At 54.7% G+C, this 26,361-nt stretch overlaps 1 protein-coding gene across 1 annotated transcript; it reads right to left on the bottom strand.

The window, feature by feature from the left end:
* Positions 1 to 532: 532 nt before the first annotated feature.
* Positions 533 to 22,481, bottom strand: Adgrd2 (adhesion G protein-coupled receptor D2). Its single transcript, XM_077797363.1, has 23 exons — positions 22,446 to 22,481; positions 21,796 to 21,859; positions 21,243 to 21,455; positions 20,305 to 20,946; positions 19,828 to 19,926; positions 19,398 to 19,483; positions 18,855 to 19,136; positions 17,877 to 17,988; positions 17,144 to 17,278; positions 16,289 to 16,412; positions 15,841 to 15,946; positions 8,220 to 8,375; positions 6,693 to 6,796; positions 6,363 to 6,465; positions 5,939 to 6,092; positions 5,137 to 5,270; positions 4,943 to 5,058; positions 4,053 to 4,173; positions 3,255 to 3,296; positions 2,971 to 3,136; positions 2,341 to 2,399; positions 777 to 979; positions 533 to 734 (listed from the first exon to the last, which is right to left on the bottom strand). The coding sequence occupies exons 1-23, from the start codon at positions 22,479 to 22,481 to the stop codon at positions 533 to 535; spliced, it is 3,459 nt and encodes a 1,152-aa protein (XP_077653489.1).
* Positions 22,482 to 26,361: the final 3,880 nt, after the last annotated feature.

Genomic DNA, 26,361 nt, shown 5'->3' with positions numbered 1-26,361 from the left:
CCCACTCCCTCACTCTTCCCAGGGCGCCTGGAATCTTCTCCTGCTCCCCAGACCAGGAGGACCCCCAGACAGGGACAGGAAGCATCTCAACAGTACTGTTTATTACCAGACACTGCAGGGCATGTCGGAACCTGGCACAGGTGGACAGGGACAAATCTCAGGAAGAGGGGACAGTGGGTCATGCTGGGGTTAGCGGGAGCCCCAGGAGGGGTCCACACTCAAGCTGGGAGTAGCTGATCCAGGGCTGCTCTTCTGTCCCTTGAGGCTGCCAGCTGTGCCTCTTATCCAGATTGGGGGTCCTGGGAGGGTGTCCCCAGGCCAGGTGAGCTGGGGAGGGGCTTGCAGGAAAGCCCCTGGACACTCTCTAGAAACCTGGGAGGAAAGCGGCCCAGTGACCCAAAACCGCTAAGATGGGGAGGAGTCTGGGAAGGAAGGCTGGGGGAAGACCTGGGTGGGAATCCAGGCTTGGGCCACCCTGGGGAGCCTCTTAATGGCCTCTGAGCCTCGATTTCTCACCCTGAGAACACCTGCGTTACCCCGGGCTCCATGGGCTTTCTGGAGGGGCGGGCGGCACCTCGAGGGACGTGCAGCTACAGCCTTCACTCCCCCGCACACTGTCTGAGTGGGCTGCTGGCTGGGGTGAGGGGTAGAAGCGGGAGCGTTGGGGGACCAGGCCAAGGTTGGGGTCTGGAGGGTGGGGCCGAGGTGGAAGCCGCTCCGTTGCTACGAGCGGCCTTAGCAACACACATATTCAGCAGAGACAAAGGCGCTGTCACTTGAGCGCAGAGGCGCGCTGCGGCTCTTGTTCCCGCAGATGCTCTGAGCCCGCGAGTGCGGATGGGGGCGGGGCCCGTGGGGCCGAGGCCCCGCCCCTCGGATCGCCCTGCGCCAGCCCTGCTCCTCCTCGACCCGCCTGCAGGGGGCGCTTCCGGCCCGTTTTGCAGCTGGGGAAGCTGAGCCTCCAAGGGACTGAGCACAGCTGGAGAGTCACACAGACCTGGGTTCTCTTGTGCTGGGGCTCACACTCATATGACTATGGCAGGGCCTCAGTTCTCCCATCTGTATGGGTGGGCCTGCCCCCAGCTCTGCCTCTGACTCTAGCTAGGTGCTGCTCCTTTCTGTGCCTCAGTTTGCTCAACGTGCCATGGGAGGAACGCAGCATAGCCTCTTCCCAGGCCACTGGATTAAAATGAGAAGATGTCTGGGGTTTGGTATGGCACTGGGCCCCAGTAAGAGCTCCCAGAAAAAGGCTTCTCACCCCTTGCTGGAAATAGTGTGTGCCAGGTGTGGTAGCCCATGCCTGTAATCCCAGGAACCTGGGAGCCTGAGGCAGAAGGATCACAAATTCGAGGCAGGCCTTATCAATTTAGAGAGGCCCTAAACAACTTAGTGAGATTCTGCCTCAAAATAAAAAAGTGCTGAGGATGGGGTGATGTGGCTCAGTGGTTAAGTGCCCCTAGGTTCAATCCCCAGGATTAAAAAAAAAAAAATGTGAGTCTGGCCAGTGTCCGCCTCAGTTTGTGAGACCCAAGACTTAGAAAGGCTGAGGGAGCTGTAGAGACAGCTCCCCTGGGGCCAGCCTGAGCTCCTGGACCTGGCCTGGGATGTCCCCAGTCTTGCCAGGCTGTCTGCAGGCATGGAGGGAAGCACTGTTCCTCACTGGGTTTGGAAGGGCCCTCAGGGCAGGAGGCTGGGCAGCAGGACTGGGGACCAGGGAGAGTGGACAGAGGGCAGGCTTCTTGTTCACTGCCCCTGCAGGGAGGACCGGGTCTGGGAAGGTTTCCTCCAACCTCACCCTTAAGTGACCCTCTCCCCAAGAGCTCTGCCTTGTCCCTGCACAGTCCAGTGTCCTAAAGGGAGACTCTCAGACACTATCAGGGAATAGAGTGAGGTCAGGGCTCCTTAAATTGTGGAAGGTGGGTGTGGTTGCTTCTCCAATTACTTCTATCCTGATAAAGGGGGGTGAGGGGTGTCCAGGACCAAAGGGGGTAGGGGAACCCCCCAAGGTGGCCATACCTGAAGCCTTGAATGCTGTTAGCTCCACAGCCTGAGGAGAGGGGAACAGGGTGGCCTGGGTTCCTCCTCCCTTCCCCTGGGAAACCCCACCCCCACCCCCAGAAACCTTGGTGACTCCTCCTCCCTCAACCCCAGTGGCCTTGACCTTCAGTTGTGCCACCCACAGGCTGCAGCTCTCTGCTGCTCCAGGGCCTTTCAGCCCAGAACTGAGGGACAGGACCCCAGGAGAAGCCCCCACCCCACCGGACCCTACTCCCTGTGGCTTCCCCAACCCTGTCGGCCACACTTGCTGGTCCCCTGGGGCCAGGCCTGTCCCAGCCTCACCGGTCTCTCGGGTTCTGCAATAGAAGAGAAGGCTGTGGGGATTCTGGGGCCGTGGATCCCTAGTAGGGGGAAGAACATGGGATCAGGGCGATTTCTGAGACCGGAGCAGGAAGCCCTCTCCCTGCTCCCCACACTGGGTGGGGTCCTCATGATCTCACAGTCCAGGAATCCACTCAAAGCTTTACCCAGGTTAGTGAGGAGGACACTGAAGCCCAGGGGGATGCAGGGGGCTCGCTGGGGGTTGGGACTGGACCGTAGACAGGACGTGAGGTCTTTTAACCCATGCCCTGCCTCAGGGCCCCAAGCCCATCCACTCACCTGTCTGCAGGAATCCCCCAACACCCCCTGCATGGACACTCAGGTCACCCCAGCTAGTCCCACCCCTCCTCTGGCTGGGCCCCAGGAGTCATGTGTCTGGTGCTGGGGATGGGGCCCTAGGTTAGCTAGGTAGCTAGCTCCACCGCTGAGCCACACCCCAGCCCTTGACAAGCCAGTTTAAAGCCATTTCCTGCCCACGTTTGTTCGAGGACTGTCCAGGGCCTCTGTTTCCTGTCTTTCAAATGGGCTAATAGGATCGCCATGGTCACTGTTCTGCCATAGCACGGGGACCAAAAGGTGCTGAGATCTGACCTCTGAGAGCCACGTGTCTTCTTGGTGGAGTCCGGGGCGCCTCCCAGGGACCTGGAGGCTGCTGGCTAGAGGGGCCCGAGCAGGTCCCACAGGAGATGGTGACAGCGCTGGGCCCTGCCTGACCCACAGCCTTCTTCTCGGTCATCCTCTGCAGGGCGCTCCGCACCTGCGGGACATGCAGAGGTCAGGCCCCAGACACTTGCGCCCCACGTTGGGCCTGTAGGGGAGGGTTCTGAAGGTCCCACCGTGACCCACCTCCCTGCAGCCCTAGGACCCCGACTCACCTCCCCATTGTAGGCAGCATAGACCAGGAAGATGTAGGGCCCCTGGGGACAGACCCGAAATCAAACCCTGAGACACCGCCCAGCCCCACCCCAGCCTGGCCTCCTGCCTTGTGGTCCCCAGGTCACAGCAGAGACACACACACAGATGTCAAGCCCTATCCCCACACCAGGGGGGACTGTGTCCCAGTCACTGTCCCAAGGGCAGAGGTTGTGCCTAAGACAGAGGCTGGAGGTGGGGTGACAGGAGCAAGACACAGCCAGGAGACGGCTCAGAGCTGGGCCTGGCCCTGACCAGTGGTCCCGCCCCCACAGCGATGGAGAGGGAGGATGCGGCCACTCTGGAGTGTGCAATGCAGGGTGCCCCTGGGTGTGGCCCCCACCGACCCCTAGCAGTGTCCCCTTTCTGTCCTCTCCCTCTCCACTCCTGCCTGGCATGTGGTGGAGTCCCAAGGCCCAGGGGAGAGGACAAGGGGGCTAGCACCCCCACCCCTCCCTGCCTCAGCCCCCACCAACATGTCAGTTCCTATTCTGGATCTTGGCTGTCTTCCCCAAATTTGAGTTCCAAGGGAGCAAGTAGAAGGCCCGCACGGGGCACAGGTGGGTGAGTGACTGGGGCAGGGCACCCTCGCCAGGAGCATGCCTGGGCCCCTCTGTGGTCATGTCTGACCACCCCAGTGGTTGAGAAGCCACACTCTGGAATCAGGCCCCAGGGCTGCTCCCTGCCTGACAAACCAGGTGTCCCCTCTGGGTTCCTGAGTGTCAGAGCCCCAGTCCAGATGGGCCGGAGCCTAGAGGTACCTGGAAGGAATTGAGGCCCACAGCAACGTAGGCCCAGGCCGAGCTGAGATGCACCAGGATGCCGACCAGCCAAGTTAGGCCCAGGATGGGCAGAAGGACCAGTACCGGTTTCACTGTGGCCCTGTGGGACAGTGGGCAGGGCTGAGGGGGCTGGGGCACTCCCTTCAGGGAGGGTGGCACCTGAGAAGTGCCTGGAGAGGGGTGGGACATGCAGACAGGGACCACAGCACAGGTAGGACTTGGGGGTAGCTAGAATCTTCTGGACTCTGCTGCCCCTTACCAAATACCCAGAGGTGGCATGAAGAACAGATGGTGACACTGGAGACAGAGGGTCCCAGAACCAAACCTGGTTTGAACAAATGGGGGCAGGTACCCAGAAGGAGACCTGGGCAGGGGACAGGTGCACAGAGTCCAAAGGGCTTCCCTTTTCTCTCTCCAGGAAGATCTCGGGCTCTGGGCTTTTTGGGGTCTCCCTGACTTGGCTGCCTGCCCGTGGTGGAGAAAGGGGAGCGGAAGAAGGCAGGGGCCCCTTCCCAGCAGGGAGAGTGATGGGGTTCTTGACAGGGGTAGGGACCCAGAACCTCACCCTGAACTTCTGGGGGTTATCTGATTCTGGGGTCCCTCACCTTGTCCCTAGAAGGCTATCAGTGCCTTCTGCAGACAGGGAGCCCCAGGGCAGTGGCTGGTGTCCCACTGAGTCACTCTGGATCGATGGCCATCCTCACATGACATGCATGGGTGTGTGTGACACGTAAGCAAGGACACGTGTGCATACCTGCGGGCACTCCTCACACCCACACAGCCACACCCCCAGGGTGCACACACATGCTCACACCAGTGGGCCTCGGGCGGCTCTGCTTGTCCCGCCACCTTCCCAAGCTGGGCCTCACCACATCTGTATCTTGATCTGCTGCCGCAGGCCAGGCTGCGGGCTCAGCATGCGGGCACGGCGGCGGGCGCTGGACACGGTGACCATCACCACGCGGAACAGGATGTAGGTGTTGGCCTGGAGACCTGGCGTCAGTGGGAGAAGGGGTCCTCTCATCCCGAACGCGGCCCGCCCTTCAACCCCCCCCCAGCTCACCATCAGCACGAGGAGCACCGGCCCCGCGAAGGCCCAGATGGTGTCTGCGTGCACATCAAGCCAGCAGTGTCCGGCGGCCACATAGTCATGGGGTCTCAGGGCCAGGGTGATGGCCACGATGACCACGGGCATGCCTAGGGAAAGGAGGAGTGGGTCTTCTCTGCAGGGTACAGCTCTTACTCCCAAGCAGCAGCCACAGCCCTGGTAGCAACTGCCTGGGGACCCTGGGGAGACTGGGGCGCAGGGCTAGGGGCTGGCACTGTTGGGGTGGCATTGGAGCCATGAGGATTTGGGGAGTGGGGAAGCTGAGATCGGGTTGAAGGCTTAGGTCTGGGAGTTGGTGCAGGTTGTGGATTGGGGGCAGGGCTGGAGGTGGAAGCTGAGGTTGTTGAGGTGGAGGAGGATTAAGAAAGAGGAACAGGGGCGCTGGGGTTGTGGCTCAGTAGTAGAGCGCTTGTCTAGCATGAGTGAGGCGCTGGGTTCAATTCTCAGCACCACATAAAGGTCCATATATATAAAAGAGGAACTGGGGTAGGGTAGAGAACTGAGAAAACTGAGCTCTTATCAGAGATCCTTACTGAGTGGTGCTGGGTGCTGAGTGGTGCTGGGTGCTGAGTGGTGTGGGGAGCTGGGTGCTGAGTGGTACTGGGTGCTGAGTGGTGCTGGGTGCTGGGTGGTGGCAGGCACCAGGTGGAGATGGGCCTAGGTGGTACTGGGCATGAGGTGGTGTTGAGTGGCCACAGAGGCCGTGTGGGGGCACAGCTGGGAAGAACAGAGCAAGAGTGGAGAGTGGGGGTCTCACCCCAGCCTATGACATAGTAGAGCCTCATCCTGGGACCTGGGCGCAGGCTCACGGCTACCACCTTGTTCCATAGCAGCAGCCCCTCCACCAGCATCCAGGAGAATGCCACCAAAAAGAGAAAGTGCATGGCAGCTGTGACAGCCACACATGCCACCTGCGGGAGGGTGGAGTGTCCCCAGTGAGGTCAGCTCTGGCACAGCCCACCCTGGGTCCCACTCTCGTGCCTGGCATGACAACCCAAACAGGGGCCAGTGGGCGAGGGCCCCAGGCAGGCCTTGGGCCCCACCACCCAGGACCTTTCCTCTCTGGGCCAGCTCTTCCCCAGGGGAATGCAGCCAGCTGAAGATGTCAAGGGCGAGGGACATCCAGAAAGGGCCCCAGTTGCTTCCCTGGGTCCTTGCAAGTCCATCTGCTGTCTGCCCACCTTGTTGTCCTTTGCCCGCTCACTGGCCATGAGGAAGCCCTCAGCAGAGGCCAGGGAGAAGGTGAGGTTCTTGTGGACTGTGGTCCTCTCTGACTTGGGGACCCTGGACAGGCAGAGGAGTTGGTAACAAGGACAGCACAACAGTCCCCAAGCGCTCTCAGACCCCATCCTGCCAGGTCCCCTGCGGCTGGGCTCATGGAGCAGAGAAGGCGGCTCTGCCTGGGACCCAGCAGGCCCCAAGGGGAGACCTCCCACCAAGGCCACTGGGAAGAGGAATGGACTGAGAGCCATGCAGGCCCATGAGGGTGAGGTGCCAGGAGCTGTCCTCACCCAGCTGCCAGGAAGAGCAAGAAGGTGGTAGCAAGGGCGCAGAGGGACACGCCACAGCCCGCAAACGAGAGGGTCCTCAGAAGTGACTCCTCCTCGGGGCCTCTCTGTGGAGAGGGACAGAAAGGACACTGTTGCCACCGGACCTAGAACAGACTCTCCCAGCACCAGCCTTCAAGGTCCAGGCTTGCACACAGTAGGCCCTTAATAAGTGAGCATGTGCACACGCGTCTCTCCTGCTGGTTCTCCATCCTGGCCCCATAAGCCCAGGTCCGCCAGCGTGGAGAGCGAGAGCTGGAAGCAGCTGACGTGCCCACGGGGAGGGGGGGACTCCACAGGAGAGACAGCTCGCCATGGGTACCGCGGGATGGTCACTAGGAATGGGCTGTGGCATAAGGAAAATTATGTCATTTTCAGGAAAATGGATGGAACTGGACACCATCATGTCACCTGAAGTAAGTCAGACTCAGAAGGTCAAGGGTTGCAGGTTTTCTCTCCTGTGCGGAAGCTAGAGAGGTAAAGAAAGGTGGGGGCGGGTCCCGCGGAAATCTAAGGGACATCAGTAGAGGAAAGGGACCAAGGGGTGAGAGAGGGAGGGAAGGGGGAGAGCTGGAGTGACACTGGCCCCATTATGTTGTTATGTTGGTGATCGTGTGTATGTTCAAATATGTACCAACAACCCCCACGGTATGTACCCCTGTAATAAAAAAAGAAACAGGGCTGTGGATGGGTTGTTTGTGACATGGAGAAATGTCCAAGCTCTGTTTTTATAGGAAAAAAAAAATGTGTTTGATGATGTCTTTCTAGGGTATTCCCAAAACTCCAAGTGACCCGGCCTCCCAGAGGCTCCAGCCCTTCCAACTTGACCTCCTAGCAAGTGACCCTGGAGTCCTTTCCAGCTCCATGGAGCCCAGCCTCTGGGTCTCCTGGAGTTTGGTCCCCCCAACCTGTCCCGCTGGCATTCAGGGACTTGGGCCTCTCTTGGCGGAGCCTCCTCTTACTTCAGCCTCACCAAGGCCCCTGGCTTTGCCCTCTGGCTCTGCATCTCCAGCAGAGACACTCGACTGAACACCAGACCCAAACCCCTTCGAACCCACAGGCCACTCCCACCCATTACCCACCTGTTCCCTCTCAGGGCCAAGCCCCCCCATTCCTAGTGGTCCAGACTTTTTTGTTTTTGTTCTTGTTTTCTGGTACTGGGGATTGAACTCAGGGGCACTCCACCACAGAGCCACATCCCAGACCTGATTTTGTATTTTGTTTAGAGACGGGTCTCACTGAGTTGCTTAGTGCCTCACTGTTGCTGAGGCTGGCTTTGAACTTGCGATCCCCCTGCCTCAGCCTCCTGAGCCTCTGGGATTCCAGGCGTGCGCCACTGGGCAGGGGCCAGACTTTGGTCTTTGACCTGCTTTCCTCCCTCTGTCCAGTGGGGGTCCCCTCCTCCCTGAGCTTGGGACCCCTCCCCCTGCCCTTCTGCGTCATTCCTGTTCATCCTTTAAGACCCCTGCTGCCCCTCCCCCCTGCACTCACCTGGATGTCGTACACCTGCAACAGGACAGCGAAGCTGGTGCTGTGGTTGCAGAAGCAGGCAGTGGAGTCCTGGTACAGGGAGAGCACGGAGCAGCCCGCGGTGGCCCAGGAACCCCCTGTGTGTGGGCTTCGGGGTGGGGAGGGAACAGAGGGCTGCTGAGACCCAGTGGACATGGGGGGCCTCAGGGAGCAGGCAGGGGAGAGCCTCCCAGAGCCTGGGGTCCATTGCTGCCCTGCCCTTAGCTGGCTGTGTGACTGTGACCTACCACTGCCCCCCCTGGGCCTTAACCGAATGTGCTTAACCATCTCAGGGATGGTAGGGGACAGGCTGAGACCAGGGATCACCCTAATGACCAAGCAGGTGTCACTGCTTCCACTCCCTCAGGTAAAGGTCCAGCAGGGGAGTTGATGCTAATCCCTGCAGCCTCCTCTAATCTCAGTGACCTTGGGCCTGGCCCCCAAGTCTGACACCCATTTAACAGACAAGTCTCCTTGGCACCTCATAGGGTGAGTGTGGCCTCCCTCCCACACCTCCCACGACGGGGAGCTCACTACCCGCTGGGAAACGCATTCTCCTGCCCCAGCTTGCCCTGGAGCTGGGTGGGGCCTGGAATCTCCCCACAAGGCAGTTTTTGGAGGCCCCAATTACACTTGGGTCCTGCCTAATTTGCAAGCAGAGTAGATGTCTTTCTTTTTCTCTCTCTCTTTTTTTTTTTAAGACTGTATTTTAAAAACGTGGAAGTGGACACTCACCTGATGCTGAAGTTCCAGAAAGCACAGACGGGCTCCACCAGCTTCTGAGGGAAGGCCTGGACGGGACACAGGGACGGGCCGTGCATGAACACGTGTGGGGCACAGGGCCCAAGTGTGTCAGGAGGGCGAGGCCAGAAGGATGGAGCGGGACAGCAGGTGCTGAGGACCCTGTGTTTTGGGGACCAAGGGCTGTCCAGTGTGGAGAGGAACACTGGTGCAGGGCAGAAGGGAAGGCACGGCGGCCATCCTGGGGAGCAGGTCACACCGGTGACTCCTCCCTCCCAGGGTGCTCTGTGACTGTCAGATCAAGGGGTCTCTATTTATTGATGCAGAAAGACCTCCATGATTTGTTGTTCAGTTAAGAAAAAGTTGCAGAACATGATGCAGCTCGGTGTCATGAGGCCACCTTGGGACAGAATTAAGCTGTGCGTCCTATGAAAACACACAGCTGACCTAACGGTGGTCAGATCTCGAATGCATTATAATGAACATGTTAGCTCTTGTGAAATTGAACAAGGACAACAATATAGTTATTTTTTTTTTTCCTTTCTTTTTTGGCACTACTGGGGGTTGAGCTCAAGGGTTTAACCCTTTTATTTTTTGAGACAGAGTCTTGTTAAGTTGCTGAGACTAGCCTTAAATTTGTAATCCTCCTGCCTCAGCCTCCTAAGTAGCCGGGATTCAGGCATGTGCCACCAGGCCTGGCAACAATATAGATTTTATAAGATGTCAATAAGCAGTAAAAAGCCATCAGGCAACCTCTGGTATTAACCCTAGTCCAAGCAGTAAGGGCAGTCTGCTTGGGACTTGGGCTGTTTGTCCTGACTGGGAAAGGTAACAGCAATGTCACCTCACTTGGTGTTTCGCCAAGCACTTTCATGTCCTTTATTGTATTTGATTGTCACAGCAACCTAGGAGATAGGATAAGAATATGTCATTTCAGATGAGGAAACCAAAGCTCAGAGAGGGGGCTTAGTTTGCTCCAGATCATTCGGCTTGGAGCAGAGACTGGGCCTCGGCTTGATCAATGGCCCTTTTCCCACTTTGTGATGAAGGCTCCAGAGAACTTACTGTTTCCTGGGTTGATTTGACCAAAGTCTCGTCCTGTGTATCCATTCATAGTATTTTTCCCTGGACCAAGAACACAAATCAAGCCACCCTATACTTTCAAAAATGGGTTCTTATTGTATGACTGGTGGCATTTTCAAGGGGTGCAAACTGAAATATAAATGTAGCTGTGCACTCAAAAGTCACAAGACTTGGGCTGGGGTTGTGGCTCAGCCGTAGAGCACTCGCCTCGCACGTGCGAGACCCTGGGTTTGATCCTCAGCACCACATACAAAAATAAACAAGTGAAATAAAGGTGTTGTGTCCAACTACAACTAAAAAACAAATATTAAAAAAAAAGGACAAGACTATCTGTGTCTCATGCCCCCACACCAGGAAGCAGTCACCAGAATCAAACTGACTATGAGAGAAGATGTGTGCAGGGTGGGGCAGGGCTCCTGGGCTTAGGGGAGGATCATGCTCACTCTGGACCATTCCCTGCAGAAGAGAGTGGTTGTGGGTTCTGAACCCACAACAACCCAGGCCTCCCCATGCGAGGATTGAGCAGCAAGTGACAGGTCGGTGAAGGGCCACCTGTGACTGAGACAATGCAGAAAACAGCTGCAGAGAACGACAAACCAACCCACAACCGCTGGCTGGCTCCGTTGAGAGAGCAAGGTCCTTGGTTTTGCAAAAGGAAAGAAATATTCATAGTGGACCTTTTCACTAAGGTGGCGCCTGAGGTGGAGAAGGGCGCTCCTCCCTCTCGAAGGCAAAGACAGTCACACTCTGAAGGCCAAGAAGGCAGTGCCACAAGGTATCGCCGGGCACAAAAGAAGAGGTGCACATCTTTTGGCAGCCCGAGACGCTGCTGCTCTGGCGACAGCTGACATCCTCTGAAGAGCGCTCGCCCAAGGAGCAAGCCTGACCACCATGCAGCCTCAAGCTGCCCTGACCACGGAGCCTTCTGCGAGGACGAGAGAAGACCACAGACACTGTGCGCATGCGCACTGTGGACGTCAAGGCCACCGAGCGCCAGATGGAGGTGAAGCTCTGTGACAAGGATGTGGCCAAGGTCAACATCCTGGTCAGGCCGGCCTGATAAGGTGTGTGTTCGACCAGCTCCTGATGATGACATGCTCTGGATGTCACCAACAAAATGGGGTCATCTAAACTGAGTCCAGCTGGCTGATTCTAAATATATATATTTTTTCACCTTTAAAAAGTAATTGTGTTGTGGGCTGGGGCTGGGGCTCAGTGGCAGAGCACTTGCCTAGCATGTGTGAGGCACTGGGTTTGATCCTCAGCACCACATACAAATAAATAAAATAAAGGACCATTGACAACTAAAAAAAAATTAAAATAATAATAATAATTGTGTTGTATGCCCAGATAAAGATTAAAGGTAAATACACCAAAATGTTCATATTGGTTATATCTGAGTAATAGTGTTTAGTTAATAGTGTTTAGTCATCTTTATCCTTTTCTACATTTCCCAAACTTGCCACAATGAGGATATTTTATTTTTAAGTCATATTAATAAAATACATAAATATAATCTCAAAAGTTGGTCCTTTGAAGATGGTTAGCAGGTACAGGAGGATAGTTGGGTAGGAGTATAGGTGGATAGGAATACTAGAAAATCTAATGTTTTATGTAGCATGGTAAGGTAACTATGATTGACAACAATCATGTTATAATAAACTACAGAACACATTATTCATGAACATAAACTCAAAAATCATTAACAAAATATTAGAAATTTAATCCAACAATTATTCAGAGGATAATACCATAACTAGGGGGAATTGATCCCAGGAATCCAAGATAGGCTTAACATTTGAAAATCAACTGATGCAATTTACTGCGTTAACATAATAAAAGAGAAAACCATAGGATCATGTCAAAGTGGGAAAAGCATTTGACAAAATTCAGAACCATTCCTGATAAAAATTCTCAGCAAGCCAGAAAAGCAAAGAAATTAGTCCAATAAAGGGCATCTATAAAACCTCATAGCTAACATCACACTTACATGGTGAAAGACTGGATGCTATGCTTCTATGATGGGGAACAACAAAAGGATCCTGACCTCACTACTGTTATTAACACTGAACTAGAAATTCTTGCCATTGCAATAGGACAAGAAAAGGAAAATGACATAGATTGGAAAGGGGAAAACAAAACTATCTTTGCAACAACAAGATCAATATAAAAAATTCCAAGGACTCTAGAAGATAGCTACTAGAAAGGCAAAGTGAATTCAGCAAGGTTTCAGGGTACAATGTCATTGTGCCAATTGTATTCCTATATAAAGCAATTGTGTTCTATATACTAGCAATAAAGGATTTAAAAATAAATTTTAGAGCTGGGGCTGTAGCTCAGTGGCAGAGCACTTGCCTAGCATGCATGAGGCACTGGGTTTGATCCTCAGTACCACTGGGCAACTTAGCAAGATCTTGTCTCAAATAAAATAAAGGCATTCTTTCCATCTACAACTACAAAAAACGAAACTTTTAAAATTAAATTTTAATTTTAAAATTAATTTACAATTAAATTAAGTTAAAATTAAATCAAGGAGGTTCGGTAGTATAGCACCTGCCTAGCATTTGCAAGGCTCCAGGCTTGATCCCCAGCACTGAACAATGGACAAATGAATGAATGAATAAATAAAATAAAATTAAGACAACAATTCACATGTAAAAATATGAAATACTTTGGAATATATTTAACAAGATATCTTGAAGAGCTGCACACTTGAAACTATATATCAATGCTGAGAGAAATTTAACCTAAATAAATAGAGGGTTAAGCCCTGATCATGAATCAGAAGACTCATTACTAAGATACCAGTTCTCTCAACTCAATAATATGGATTCAATGAAATCTCAGTCAAAAATCCCAAAAGATTTTTTCCATCAATAATGACAAGCAAATTCTAATATTTTTTGGAAGTGTAAACATCTTAGGATAGCCAAAGCAAATTTGAAAAAAATAAAAAGTTGAAGGGCTTCTATTACCTGACTGTAATTTATTCTACAGACTCATTAATCAGGACAGTATGGGATTAGTGCAGGGACAGACGTACGGTCAATGGAACAAAATAAGGAGCACAGAAATAATCTACACATATCTGGACAATCTATTTTCAACAAAGATGTCAAGATAATCAATAGGGGATAGAATCTTTTCAACAAATGGTATTGGAACTGGATATCCATAAGGGAGACATAAACTTTGATCCTTAACTTGCTTAATAAACAGAAATTAACTGAAACAAAAGACCTGCATATAGAAGCTACAATGATAAACTTCTTTAAAAATATCTTTATGACGTGAGGATTAGCAATGCTTTCTTAGAATACACAAGCATGAAGCTGGGTGTGGTGGCACACTCCTGTAATGCCAGTAGCTCGGGAAGCTGAGGCAGGAGGATCACAAGTTCAAAGCCAGCCTCAGCAAAAGCAAGGCACTAAGCAGTTCAGTGAGACCCTGTCTCTAAATAAAATACAAAATAGGGCTGGGGATGTGGCTCAGTAGTCGAGTGACTCTGAGTTCAATCCCTGGTACCAAAAAAAAGGGGGGGGGGGACAAGCTGTATACTAGGAGAAATATTCACAAAACACATATCTGAAAAAGGATTTATATCCAGAATATATAAAGAAATCTTATAATTTGATAACAGAACAAAAGATTTGAACATACATTTAACAAAAGATATATGAATGCTCAACATGTCTATGAAAAGATGCTCAAAATCTTTGGTCTTCAAGGAATTGCAATCTTAAAACATAATGAGGTATCAATATATAACCAGGAAGAAGGCTGACAGGTTGGGCGCAGTAATCCTATCGACTCAGGGAGCTGAGGCAGGAGGATTGCAAGTCTGAGGCCAGACTGGGCAACTTAGTAAGATATTGTCTCAAAATAAAAAGCAAAAAGGGTTGGGGGTATGACTCAACGGTAGAGCACCCCTGGGTTCAACCCCCAGTACCACAGAAAGAAGAAAGGAAGAAGGGGAAAAAAAGATGTTGGCCAAGATGTGGAACAAATGGGACTTTCATGTTGCTGATGGGAACATGAATGGCACGAACACTGGGGACAACAGGTTGACAGTCTCTTAGCAGGTTAAGATGTGTTTATCATGCAACCCAGCAAGTTGGCTTTCTGGAATGTACCCAATAGAAAGAAATCTCATGTTCGCAAAAAAGACTTGTATGTGAGTCCTTATAGCAGATTCACGGACAAGAGCTCAAATGGAAAAACAAATGCTAATATGCCAATGTGGTGGAATACTACTTAGCAGTAAAAAGGAGAGCAAGAGAATCCAGACCTCAACGCATACAGTGATTGCATTGTATGAAGCTCCAGCGAAGGCAGGCATGATCCATGGTCATGGAAAGCAGAGCAGTGACATCCTGGTATGGACAACTGACTGGCACAAGAGAGGCCCAAAGAAGCCTTTTGGGAAGTTGGAAGTGTTGTGTACCTTGACTGGGGTAGTGGTACAGGGGAACACACAGAGGTCAAGGCTCGTCAGATTGCATGCTCTATACCCTCCAGCCTCTGTATCCTCAGGTTCAACTGTGAATGGAAAATATTTTTTAATTGCATCTGTACTGAACATGACTTTTTTCTTGTCATTATTCCCTAAACTATACACTATAATAACAACCATTTATGTAGCAGTGAGCAGTGACATTGTATTAGGTATTACAAATAATCTAGAAGTGATTTAAAGTGTATGAAAGGATTTATGTAGGTTATTGCAACTATTATTTCAGCTTGAGCTTCCTTGGATTAAAAAAATTTTTTTTTAGTTGTAGATGGCACAATACCTTTGTTTTATTTTTGTTTATTTTTAATGTGGTGCTGAGGATCAAACCCAGTGCCTCCCACGTGCCAGGCAAGCACTTTACCACTGAGCCACAACCCCAGCCCCCATTCTTGGATTTTGATACATCATTGAGGGGGTCATAGAACCAGTTCCTCATGGATGCTAAGGGACGACGGACACTTTAATCAAACTGATTGCTCAAAAGTCTTGGGAGGGTATGCAAAAACAGTAAACTGTGGAATGTGTGTGTGCAGAATTACTGGTTGTAAGCAAGGGAGACGAAAGCTTTCTCTGAAATATTCTGATATTTCAAAAGGGAGAAGTAGGTGTCTGGAAATTACATGTGATAAAATCAAAAGACAAGTCTTAGAGATCTTTCTGTGTCAGTTTATAGAGGAATACCTCGCTCTTTACGTCACATCGGCTGACCAGTCCTGTGGGCAGCTCCCTGGGGCTTTCTAAGCGGTGCACTACAGATTGACATAGGAGGTGGCTTGTTCTCTGTGGTGCTGGGGGTGGAACCCAGGGCCTCCTGCCTGGCAAGCAAGCACCCTACCACTGAGCTGCACCCGCAGAGGGGTCTGTTTTCATTCCCACCATGCACACTGCAGGGAAGACCCTGAACGTCACCCGTGCACACGCTTCAGTGGCTGACCAGCGTGATTTGGTTCTTCAAGTTACACAGCTCTGGAATGAACCCCACCTGCCATTTAAGGCTGAGGCCAATCACATGGCCTCTCCGAGGGCCACAGGAAGCAGCTGGAGGGTGAAATGAACGCTGCTTATCGGAGGCGGCCGGCAGGTAGAGAGCTCACCATCCTTGGCTTCCCTTCCCATTCCCTTGAGGACGGCGGGGACCGTTCCCAGGGAAATATTGTTTCTTGGGTGTGTCTAGACCTTGGTCGTCCAGTGAACAATATTGGGGGGTTGGGTGGAGAACTGGAGCAAGCATGCCTGGGGGCTCTTCCCCAGAAGGACCACCAGTACCTGGGCCTGGTGCTGCAGGTGAAAGGTCACGGCCGTGCTGACCTCCCCGACGGCGTCCCACACCTCGGAGGAGAGGATGGCTGACCCCACCTGTGTGCTCAGGAACCTGTGGGAGAAAGGGAGCCTTTAGGGGTGGTGGTAGCAGGGAGAGGTCATGCCCAGATGTGTGTCCAAACATCTGGGAAAGCCCTGTGCTGGGTCTTGGGGTGTTGGGTTCCAGTCTTCCCTGGGAACTCGCTGGTGAGCCCTGTTCCTTCTGTGTCTCAACACAGAAGACAGGACCTCAGATATGGGGTGAGCCGGCAGGCCCAGAGGGTGGGGATAGGAAAGGGACCCTGGCCTGCCAAGATCTGCCCACCAGAAGGGGACTCTGGGTGGGATGGAGGACTGGCCTCCCCTGTGAAGAGAACACAGCCCTCTGGCAGCCTGCTGGGTGGGGCCCACTCACCTCTGCATCCTGTCGGCCTCCTCTGAGCTGTCAGAGGCCTGGGGTTTCAGGGCAGGCACCCCCAGGGCGTACTGGAAGACACTGGAGGTGAACCAGCTGTGGATCATGGTGACTCCAGAGAGGCCTGTCTGAGTGGGAAGGGGACCCAAGCCCCCGCCTGGTGACTGAGCAAGCACTGGCTGGCTCTGAATGCAGTGCTCTCCCCACTTTACAGATAGGGAAACTGAGGCTCAAAGGGGTTAAATGACTTCCCTAAGATCACTTAGCTAACAAGTGACAGAGAATAGCCATAGCCATGCACCTAGCCTTGCAGCTCCAAATCCCTTTGTCCCTTGCCCTAATCTTTGCCCCTGGGACTAAGGGTGGGGGGCTTCCTTGACCATCCATCTCTGAGAAAAAATGTGTAGGGTCAGTGGAGGAGATTCATTTGACACTATGATGTGGTCGATGCTTTCACCCTCATAACAACCCACCAGGCAAGGACCACAGGTGTGGGGTGAGCCAGGTTGCACCAGCCCCCACCACTGCCGCTGCTGCCTCCTCCTCCTCCTCCTCCTCCTCCTCCTCCTCCTCCTCCTCCTCCTCCTCCTTTTTGGTACTGGGTATTGAACCCAGGGGTGCTTTACCACTGAGCTACATCCCCAGCCCTTTTTATTTTGTATTTTGAGACAAAGTCTCACTGAGTGTCCCAGGCTAGCCTCCTGAGTAGCTGGGACTACAGGTATTGCGCCACCCCACCCAGCTAATAGGGTCACCACAGATGAGGTCACTCATTCGAAGTAGCATGGCTGACAACATCAGAACTGAGGTCTGGGGGGACCCCCGCAGGACCCAGCCACCCCTCCTCTCACCCACCTTTCCCGAGGAGCCGCCTCACTTCACCTGCGGGAATGTGGATGTGGCCGGGCCCCTCTGGATGCCCACCAGGCATCGTGAATATGTAGCCCCCAGCGCTGGCCTCCCTCAGGTGTAGGCTCCGCACCTCCAGGCCTAGGATCAAACGGGGCTGGTGGCTGTCCCCATTGGAATGAGGTCTTTCTGACAAGCTGCCCTTCCACCATTCCATCTCAGAGAGGCTCGGCCATTTTTCCCAGGTAAATGGGATTTCTCCAAGTCCAGGAGAGAGGGTCGCTGAGAAGGGGGAGTTCCCTGGGAGACGGGACCTGAATACAGTGAGCACCACAAGACACCGGGTACCTGAGGGACAAGTTGGTGCCTGAAGGTCCACTCTAGGTGTGCCCCCACTCAATTGACACTCAGACTGTGGACCTGGGCCTGAGGCAGAGATGGCTCAGAAACAGCCCTGACACTCAGGGGTATCAGGCAGAGGGGACAATCTTATAATAACCACAAATGCAAGGAGAGACACGTTCAAGATGCTGGGGTAACTGAGGAGGGAGGAGCCATCAAGAGGAACTCAAACTAGGAAAGGCTTCCTAGAGCACTTGATGCTCAAGCTGGGTTCTGAAGAACGCATAGGAGTTTTCCGGGAGAAAAGGCATTTTGGATGGAGGCTGCAGCTCGGGCAAAGGCAGGAAAACAGAGGAGGGTCCTCTAAGCCCAGTGGGAGGATGGGCAGCAGGCTCACCTGCATGATGGTGCTGGATGGACATTCGGGGCTGCTCAGAGGTCAGCACTGTACTCAGCAGGGGTGCCAGGCGCTGCATGCTCGCCACCAGGGCCATAGGTCCACCGACCACCTGGCAGGAAGCCACAGCTCAATTCCTTTTCACGTCCCACACCCACTGCCACCAGCCCTGACCTGGGGTTACCAGGCTCAATGTTCTGAGAGGTGGCCCTGCTCTTCTCAGAGAGGGGAGAGAGCAGGAGAGGGAGGCGGCGGGCAAGTCACGTGTTCACCGGTAACTCCACTGCCTGAGCAAGGCAGGAGTGAGGACCCCCATTTTCCAGCCTCCGTCTCTTCTCCATCTACCTCAGTGCCTCCAACTCCTGGACTTGAATGCTTCCCCGAATGGGGGGGGCTCATTATAGGTCCAGGTGACTCATTCTATGGAGCCAGCCTCCTGGGTCATGCCATTTCCACCCTAACCCCACACCCTGGTCCTAATTCCATCCTCTGAGGCCACAGGGGGACCACATGTGCTCCTTTAGCCCCAGAGATTGGCAGGCAATGTCCATGAGCTCTGGCTTCCTCCCTTCTCTGGGCCAATCACTCCTAGGCCTATGGCCATTTTTGCCAGGATGAGGTATCCATCACCCTCTCCAACCAGATGGCATCTTTCCTGTTCTCCAGAGTGTTTGCTGTTTCGGCAGACAAGATGGTCCGACCACTCAGCACAGAGGACCTGCCACTTGTGGCGGTAAGCAGATTCTTGGATATGGGGAAGGCCCTTATTGACTAGTGGCTCTTAATGATTTTAAAATACAGACACTGTGGTTCAAGTGGAAGTTCAGCTTATAAAGTAGATGAAAAAGAGGAGCTTCTCCCAAGGGATGGGGAGATGGAGCCTAAAACTGGGTGCCCACTTGAGCCTAAGACGACACAACAACCTGCTAGCAAGGGCAGAACCAGAGCCCAGGCCCCTGGCCAGCCCTGCAGCCTCACCTCACTGAGGGACAGCCACGCTCCAGCCATCTGCTTCTCCAGGATCTGGCTGGCCACAGACATGACGCCCCTGCCCAGCTGTTCCCAGGGCCCTGTCAAGGTCTCTGGCTCCCCAGCCCCAAGGGCTGTCACCCTCTTCAGGAAGTGCAGGACAGCCAGCAGTGCAGCCGGCCCCAGTGGAGTGGTCTCCTCCACCAGGACTCTGTCCAGAAGGCCCAGGAACCTGGAGGCCTGGTCCAGGGTCAGGGCCTCAGGGGCTTCAGAGAGGGGGTCTGGGAGGAGCTGTGGTTAGAGAAGCCAGTTACTGCCTGTCTGGCTGTCACAAGGGATCCCCTAGGGGCCACACTTGGGCTTTTCCAGGGTCTTTTTGGAGGGTGCAGTTCTAACTTGTCATAGGTTTTCAGCTTTCAAGGCTATAAAATAGGGAGCGTGAGGAGCCTTAATTCTGAAGAACAGTGGGTGTCCCCTTACAGGTGAGGCAATTGAAGTGTGAGGTGACCCACAGTGCCCACAGGCTCTCCAACCTTCTTAAGAGAAGCTCACCACAATGGCCTTGGCCAAAGCATTGACTTTGCTGATAACATCCTGTCCTGGCCACAACCGGACATCCAGCAGCTGCTGATAGGTCTCTGCAAACAGGCAGATGCCAGGCTGGGCCCTGGGCAACTCCCCTGCCCAGAGGTGCCAGCTGCTCAATAACCCCCACCCAGGGAGGGAAGAGGAGATCCACAGGTGTGTGTCTGAAGCCTCACACACTGTGTGCCAGATAGGGAAACTGAGGCACAGAATGGCAAAAATCATTTGCCTAAGGTCGCACAACTGGGATTCACCCCCAGGTCTGTCTGATCCCGCTGCCCTGTAGTCTAGACTAAGAGGAGGCCCTGAAACTCAAAGAATCCCACACTCTTCTGGTCACTAGCTCCTCCTGTTCCCACTAGCTTCATGAGAGCCCAGGGGCATAGCTAGGGCGCACCTTTCTGGTAGCAGCAGAGGAAGAGCAGCGGCTGCAAGCAGAGCTCAGAGCCCTCGGTGGGGGGTTCTGGGTTCCACATGGGGCACTCTTCTGAGGGCACTGGCCAGAGTAGGGGAGGTGTCAAAACCATATCCTAGCTTCCTATAATCTGTGACCCACCCACAGGTGCCGGCCTCGAAGATGCCTGCACACCTGACCTGGAATCAGGATGCACTGCTCTGGGGTTAGGGGGAGACGTGAGACCCCAGGTGAACCCACACAATCAGGCTACTGGGACTCTGCAGATGTCCAAGGGTGCATAAGGGAGTGGCCAGAGTTGAGCCAGGGCGGGGTTGGCAGAGGGTGAGCTGGGTCACGCAATCAGAAGGGCAGGGGTCTCTGAGTTAGGGGGCGGGCCCAGAACCAGCCAGGGGGCGGGGGGGGGGGTTGAGCCAGCAGAAAGGGCGGGGCCTGGCAGCCAGGGGCAGCGGTGCGCACCGGGACAGGGAAGGCGCGTCGGAACGGGCGGCAGCAGTGAGGGTGTGATGTCCAGGGAGCCAGGGTCCCAGACGAAGAGCAGGCCGTCGGGAGGCGGGTCGCAGGCGCGTGCGCGGTGCAGCTGAGCGGGGCTCAGCACCCGGGCCCACAGGTGGAAGTCAGTGAGGTTGCCGCTGAAGGCGTCGCGCGCCGAGAAGCCGCCGCCCGGGGAGTCCTGATCCTGGCCCAGCACCAGGATGCCACCGGGCGGCACCGGGTGGTCCGCGCCCAGTCCCCGCGCCGTGGCGCGCCGCCGCCCGTCAGCAAACAGCGCCCAGCGACCCCCGCGCTGCTCCCACGTCGCGCACACGTGGTGCCAGCGGCCGTCGGCGCGAAAGGCTGCGAGAAAGGGAGCGTGGTGCCCGCGTACCACCAGCGCCGCCCGCACCGCGCCGCCCGGCTCGGCGAAGGCCCGCAGCTGCAGCGCGTTGACCAGCGCTGGGGCGGCGAGGGAGAAGATCGCGGCCACTTCGGGCGAGCTGCTGTCCCACTGCAAGTGCGCGCACGCCGTCAGCGCCTCCAGAGCTGGCAGGGGCGTCCTCAGCCGCGCCGCCCTGTCCGCAGTCTTCTCGCCGAACACCAGCGCCGCGGTGGTGCGCTCGCCTTGAGAGGGGGGACATGAGGGCCGCGACCTCAATTTCCCAGCTGCCCACAGGGTCCTGCATCCCCCAGCTGCGGGGCCCTTCATGAGATCTGGGGTGCATCCCTGCCGCCGGAAGAAAGAAACGGGGCTTCTAACTCCCCAGCCTGGGTCAACCGCTACTTCAGTCCACAGCGAGGAAATATGGAGATGTAGCGGGGTGTTGCTCCAAGTTCATTTCACAAGTCACCGTGAGCTCCTATCTCTCAATGTCACCAAAGCTCTCTTCCCCTCCCCCGGGCCCTGGGTCCACACTCACTCCTCCGTGGGGGCCTCCGCAGGGAGATTTCTCTTTGGCCCAACCAGACTGGGTCACGAAGCCGCGAAGCAAGAACCCCATCTGGGGGCCCCATTGGCAGATGGCCAAACCGCTGCTCACAAGACTCTTGGGCTTGCCACCAGCTCAGCCGCTGCTTTGGAAACTTGCACACCCCATCAGAAATCTCCACCACCTCACCAGGGGCCAGCGAAGCTGGAAGGGGAGAGGACAGAGGGGACGAGAGAGCATTTTGTGGGCATCTCACACTCTGGGGTATGGGTAGGGTGAAGGACACTGGGACAGGAGTCTTGCTGGCCTATCAGATGGGGCTTCCCTGGCCCCAGGCCATGCTCTATGACCTGTGTCCTTCCCCTGCAGTGGCTCTCCAAATCTGTACAACGGGAATGAGATGGTCAGGAGTGAAGCATTCCGCCCAGTTCTTGGTCTGAACTAAATACCCTCTCCTCCCTTCCTTGGAGTTCCAGGCCAGTGCCACTGGGATCACGGGCAGTTCCTGGGGGAGGGGCTTCAGGGGGTGATCTCTCTTACCAACCTGCCACCCAAGGGCGCCTTGTTTCACCTGGGGAGTTGGAACAGGTCCCAGAGAGACTCCTGATCTGAGAGAGAAGACAGGTGGGAGCTGGAACAGCCACCCCACTGCCTGTGTGCAATTATTGAATCCCTACTGTGTGCTTCAGGGGGAGCAGTGGAAGCTGCAGGCTGTGCTGTTGGTCTTGGGCAGGGCACTTCACTGCCCTGAGCCTTTCCCCCTTACCAGGCATAAACAAGCTGATTGAATGTGAGAGGCATGCCACCTAGTGTGTGTGTGTGTGTGTGTGTATGTGTTTGGGGATTGCCTTGCACATGCTAGGCAAGTGCTCTACCACTGAGCCACAACACCAGTCCTACTGGGTGCTTTTATTTTATTTCTGTGCCAGGGGCTTATCTTGTGAAACTTTTTTTAAAAAAAATATTTATTTGTTTGGTATAGTTGGACACAATGCCTTTATTTTATTTATTTAATTTATGTGGTGCTGAGGATCGAACCCAGGGCCTCGCACATGCTAGGTGAGCGCTGTACCGCTGAGCCACAACCCCAGCCCCTGTGTAACCTTTATAGTGACTTCATGGTGTGAAACCCTACAGTTTGCATCCCTTTTGACCTCCTCCCCCAAACTCTCCTCCCCACAGAAGCTCAGATACCAGAAGACAGAAGAGGCAGTAACACCAGAGGGCCATTCTGATTCCAGTAAGTAAAGATGAGGGACAGTTGGGATCACAGACCTGGCCAATGTGGACTGAGAAAGGAAAACACACACAGATGAAATTAGCTTTGCACCCTGCCTTGCCACTCCCTGGCTCTTGCAGGTCAGTGTACCCTTTGTTTGGTTCCCAGACCCCACTGGGCTGGAAGCCAATCAGTGGGAATGGAGCCCACCCCTGTGGCCCATCCACTAGGGATGACATTTGCTTGCACACAAAGGGATGGTCTCCAGGAGTCCTCTCAGGAAGGAAGCTGGGAATGGTAGCCCTGGTGAGCTGGAGAGGGCAGCAGCCTTCCACTGGCCAGAAAGGGGTAGGATCAGCTCAGGGGTCCTGCAGGGGGAAGCAGGGAGCTCAGAACCTGTGTTCTCTGGGGTTCCCAGTTTGACATTCAAGGCATCCCCTCACAGCCCTCTTTCACCTTGCTCCCTAAAATGCATCTTTTCTCCAGACCTTTGTCCATCCCCCACCCCCTTCTTGCCTCCCTCTATCTCAGCAGCACCTCCTTCAAGATCAGGGTTCAGTCACTTCAGCCACCAGAACTGGGGGCAGATCCGCCACAGCCCGCAGTTACTAAGATGTGCACACCCTAATCATGGGGATTCGGGAGTCACTCCTGGCAAGTTGGGGGCTCTGCAGAGGGAGAAGAGCCTCCGGGGTCTCTTCCCCAGTCCTGGCCATGCACAAATGGGTCTCAGAAAACAGTCCTGCCAGCTGGCCTCATGCTTTCTGGGAGTCTGGAGCCACTACCAGGGACAATTCATACCCTTTCTTCTCTTCCAGAGAAAGTCTGTAACATGGAAATCAAACGCCCCCCAGCGCAGAACTTGAGGCCCCCCCCCTTTTCCTACTCTGAAAAGCACCAATTGATTGTCACTTTCCCTGCTTTTAAATTGCATCTGCGTCCTCCTGTTCCAGGCCACAGCGGCAAGGAGGGCGGGGATTGCAGGAGTCCAGTTGGTGCCTCTTCTGGTCTGGGGCACGGTAGGGGCTCAGTCGCAGGGGCTCAGGAGATGCCCACTCCCCGCTTCACGCTTCCTGGGTCCTGCCCCATCGGCGCCGCTGTCCTTGCTCACCACACACTGACCCCTGAGAGAGGTGCGAAATCTGGCCACCCTGCGCGTCCCCTCTCTGCGAAGGGCCATTGGCGAACCCTCCTAGGCCGGTGGCCTGGGGCAGGAGCCTCCCTCACCCGCTGGTTCCTCCCAGTTCCCAGCCCCGTTTCTCACCCGCTTCGCTGGGCGCCAGGGCTCCTCAAGGTCTGGTCTGCGAGTGTGGCTCCCTCCTCAGCCCGCCTGTCCCCCGCCTGTCCCCCCCCCCGCCCCCAACTGGGCTGGGAGACCCCGCCCCTCGGCCCAGCCCGAGACCCGCCCTCCGGGGGTGGGGGGGTGGGGAGACTCCTTAGCCATGGACGCAGCCTGTCATCGGTACCTTCCCCAACACTCAAGTAAAGTCACCCGATTAGTAAGGGCCACTTTGTGAGACCTGGGTCCAAAATAAACTCGGGGCCATTGGCAGAGTCTTGCCTGGAATCCTGGTCTCCGGGTCTTCATCAGGCCGCTCAAAACCTGAGGCAGGGAGGAGAGAGGGCCTGGGGCAGCTGAGGGGGCACAGCCAGGACCCAGGAGGCAGAGGGAAGCCAGAGCTTGGGGGGATGCTGGGGCACCCTTGCTGGCCTCAGCAGCAGAGATGCCCAGCTGGGAAGGAACTCAAGTTGGGTGACCCCAGGGCTTATCAAAGTTTTGGGGTCCCACGGCCCCAGGTTCATATTGTCTCTGACTTGAGCCACCTCACTTCTCTGAGCCTGTTTCCTCACCTGTCACGTGTGGATGATAAATGGAGCATAGCTCACGGATTCGCAGTGAGATGGAAATGACATCAACTTCACAGGTCCAAAGCCCATTGTTTGTACCACGTGGTGCCAGGCACACAGTCCCTTCAGCATTCCATCAACTTGACATTAAAGTGTGTGTGTGTGTGTGTGTGTGTGTGTGTGTGTGTGTTATTGAAGGACCTCCAGGTTTTAAATTCGTTTACTTATACGCGGTGCTAAGAATTGAACCCAGTGTGTCTCACATGCAGGCAAGGGCGCTACCACTGAGCCCCAGCGGAGGCCCCCAAATATTTTCAGTGTAGTTTGCTGGCATCAGTTGTCATTTTCCCCTTTTGGGGGGTAAAATACAGAGGATATTAAATTTGCCATGTTCTGATGGTTTATTCTTGAAAGAAGGAAGGGACTCAAAGTGAGCTATGTGTTGGTGTTCAGTGTGCTAGTTTCTCAGCTGTTGCCCAGGACTGAGACTTTTCAAAGTGAAAATTAGGGGACGAGGGGCCCCTATTGGTGGCAGAGCTCTGAGATTCCCAGCTCTCTGGACCAGCAGAATGAATGCAGGACTTGGCTCTCCTGTTTGTGACCTGCCCACTTCACACGAAGTCCAAGTTCCCAGAACCAGTGTGAAGGGCAGGTTTGGTCTGAGTGCCCCCTGAAGGTTCGTGTGTTGACGTTTAACGTCCATTGTGAAGTCCTAAGAGTGGACATTCAGTCCAACCAGGTGTTTATGGTGGGGCCGCCGGGAGGGGATTAGGATTAGATAAGGTCATCAGGACGGAGCTCTGATTGCATCCTGGCGGCTTTATAAGAGAGAGACCAGAGGCTGTGGATGCGCACACTCATGCCCCACTCTCTCTCTCCACGTGATGCCCTGGGCCACCTTCGGAGTCTGCCGGCAAGAAGACCATTGCCAGGTGAGACTGTTTAGCTGTGGACCTCCAGGACTTGAGCCAAAATAAGCCATTTTCCTTTATAAAGTAGATTGCCTTGGGTCTTTCATCACAGTAATGCAAAACATACACCACACTTGCACCATCTCCAAGGCAGGGGTTCTTGAGAGTCTATTTTACAGATCTGCAAACTGAGCCCAGAGAGACAACGGGATCCGTGAAGGTCACACAGCAAGGATGGGATGTACTCTGGGTCTTTTTTACCCACTGCTCTTTTCCCTGGGGCTGGGGTAGGGTTTAAATTGACCTTGTCTGCCGATCTCCTTCGATGCCCTCTGATCGTGCCTGTTGGCTCCATCCCAAAGCTCTCCCTGGAGCCTAAGTAACAGGCTTGGCATTCCAGGCAGGATGCCTGTCCAGGCCCCCCAGCCCAGCTCCTTCCCTTCCACAGGGTCACATTTCACAGACGTTCCTCCTGGAGATGGCCAAATGCACAAGGACCTCAATTTGAGGCCCCTCCCGGTCAGTGGGGGCGGGCTTGGGACGTCCTCCCCAGAGCCCACGCACTGTCCAGATGCCAGCTGGGGACCATCCATCGGCTTTATAGCAGGCAGCTCTGACAGGCCACTTGTCTCCCCAGACAGGAGCTGGAGGCTGTGGGGGACTGATAGCCACTGGGCACCTCCTGGTCTTTGTCTGGGAACAGGGTGGGAGTGGAGAGGGCAGCCAGGCCCCAGGGGAGCCCTGAGGGTGAACTGAGGACACTGTGTCCTTATCCCAAGGCCCTGGCCCTGTCTAAGTCCCTTAGCCAAACCTCTCATAGTCCAGAGGACTCTGGGGAGAGGGAGCTGGCAGTCTGACATTTCCCCCTCCGGGCCACCATGACTGCCAGAGAATTGAGACTTGGCCGGCAACCAACGTTGATGTGACTTGGGTCAGTCTCACTCTGTTTCACTTCTTTTTTTTGTGGGGGGCAAAAAAGGTGCCTGGAAGAAGAGACTCCTGTGTTGGGGTTACTGTCATCTTTCTCTATAGACACAGTGGAGCCCCTCCTCCTCCCCACATGCCTACCCTGGGCTCTGCGTACCTAGGATGGACCAGAGTCAGTCCTGCCTTCCCTCTTGCCTGCTGCAAT

Source organism: Urocitellus parryii, chromosome 4 (genome assembly GCF_045843805.1).
Source record: "Urocitellus parryii isolate mUroPar1 chromosome 4, mUroPar1.hap1, whole genome shotgun sequence".
Taxonomy (NCBI): Eukaryota; Metazoa; Chordata; class Mammalia; order Rodentia; family Sciuridae; genus Urocitellus; species Urocitellus parryii.
The sequence above is the reverse complement of the archived record's forward strand: the minus strand, read 5'-3'. Positions and strand labels throughout refer to the sequence as shown.

Bases quoted from the DNA above. Each gene is read 5' to 3' on its own strand.
- Adgrd2 (XM_077797363.1), bottom strand. From the start codon at position 22,481: ATGGCCCTCTGGTGTTACTGCCTCTTCTGTCTTCTG. The intron at 5,059-5,136 runs GTGAGCTGGGGG...CCAGGTCTCCAG, and splicing joins CGGTGCTCCTCGTGCTGATG to GCCAACACCTACATCCTGTT. The intron at 735-776 runs GTGACAGCGCCT...TGTGTTGCTAAG, and splicing joins CAGCGCGCCTCTGCGCTCAA to GCCGCTCGTAGCAACGGAGC.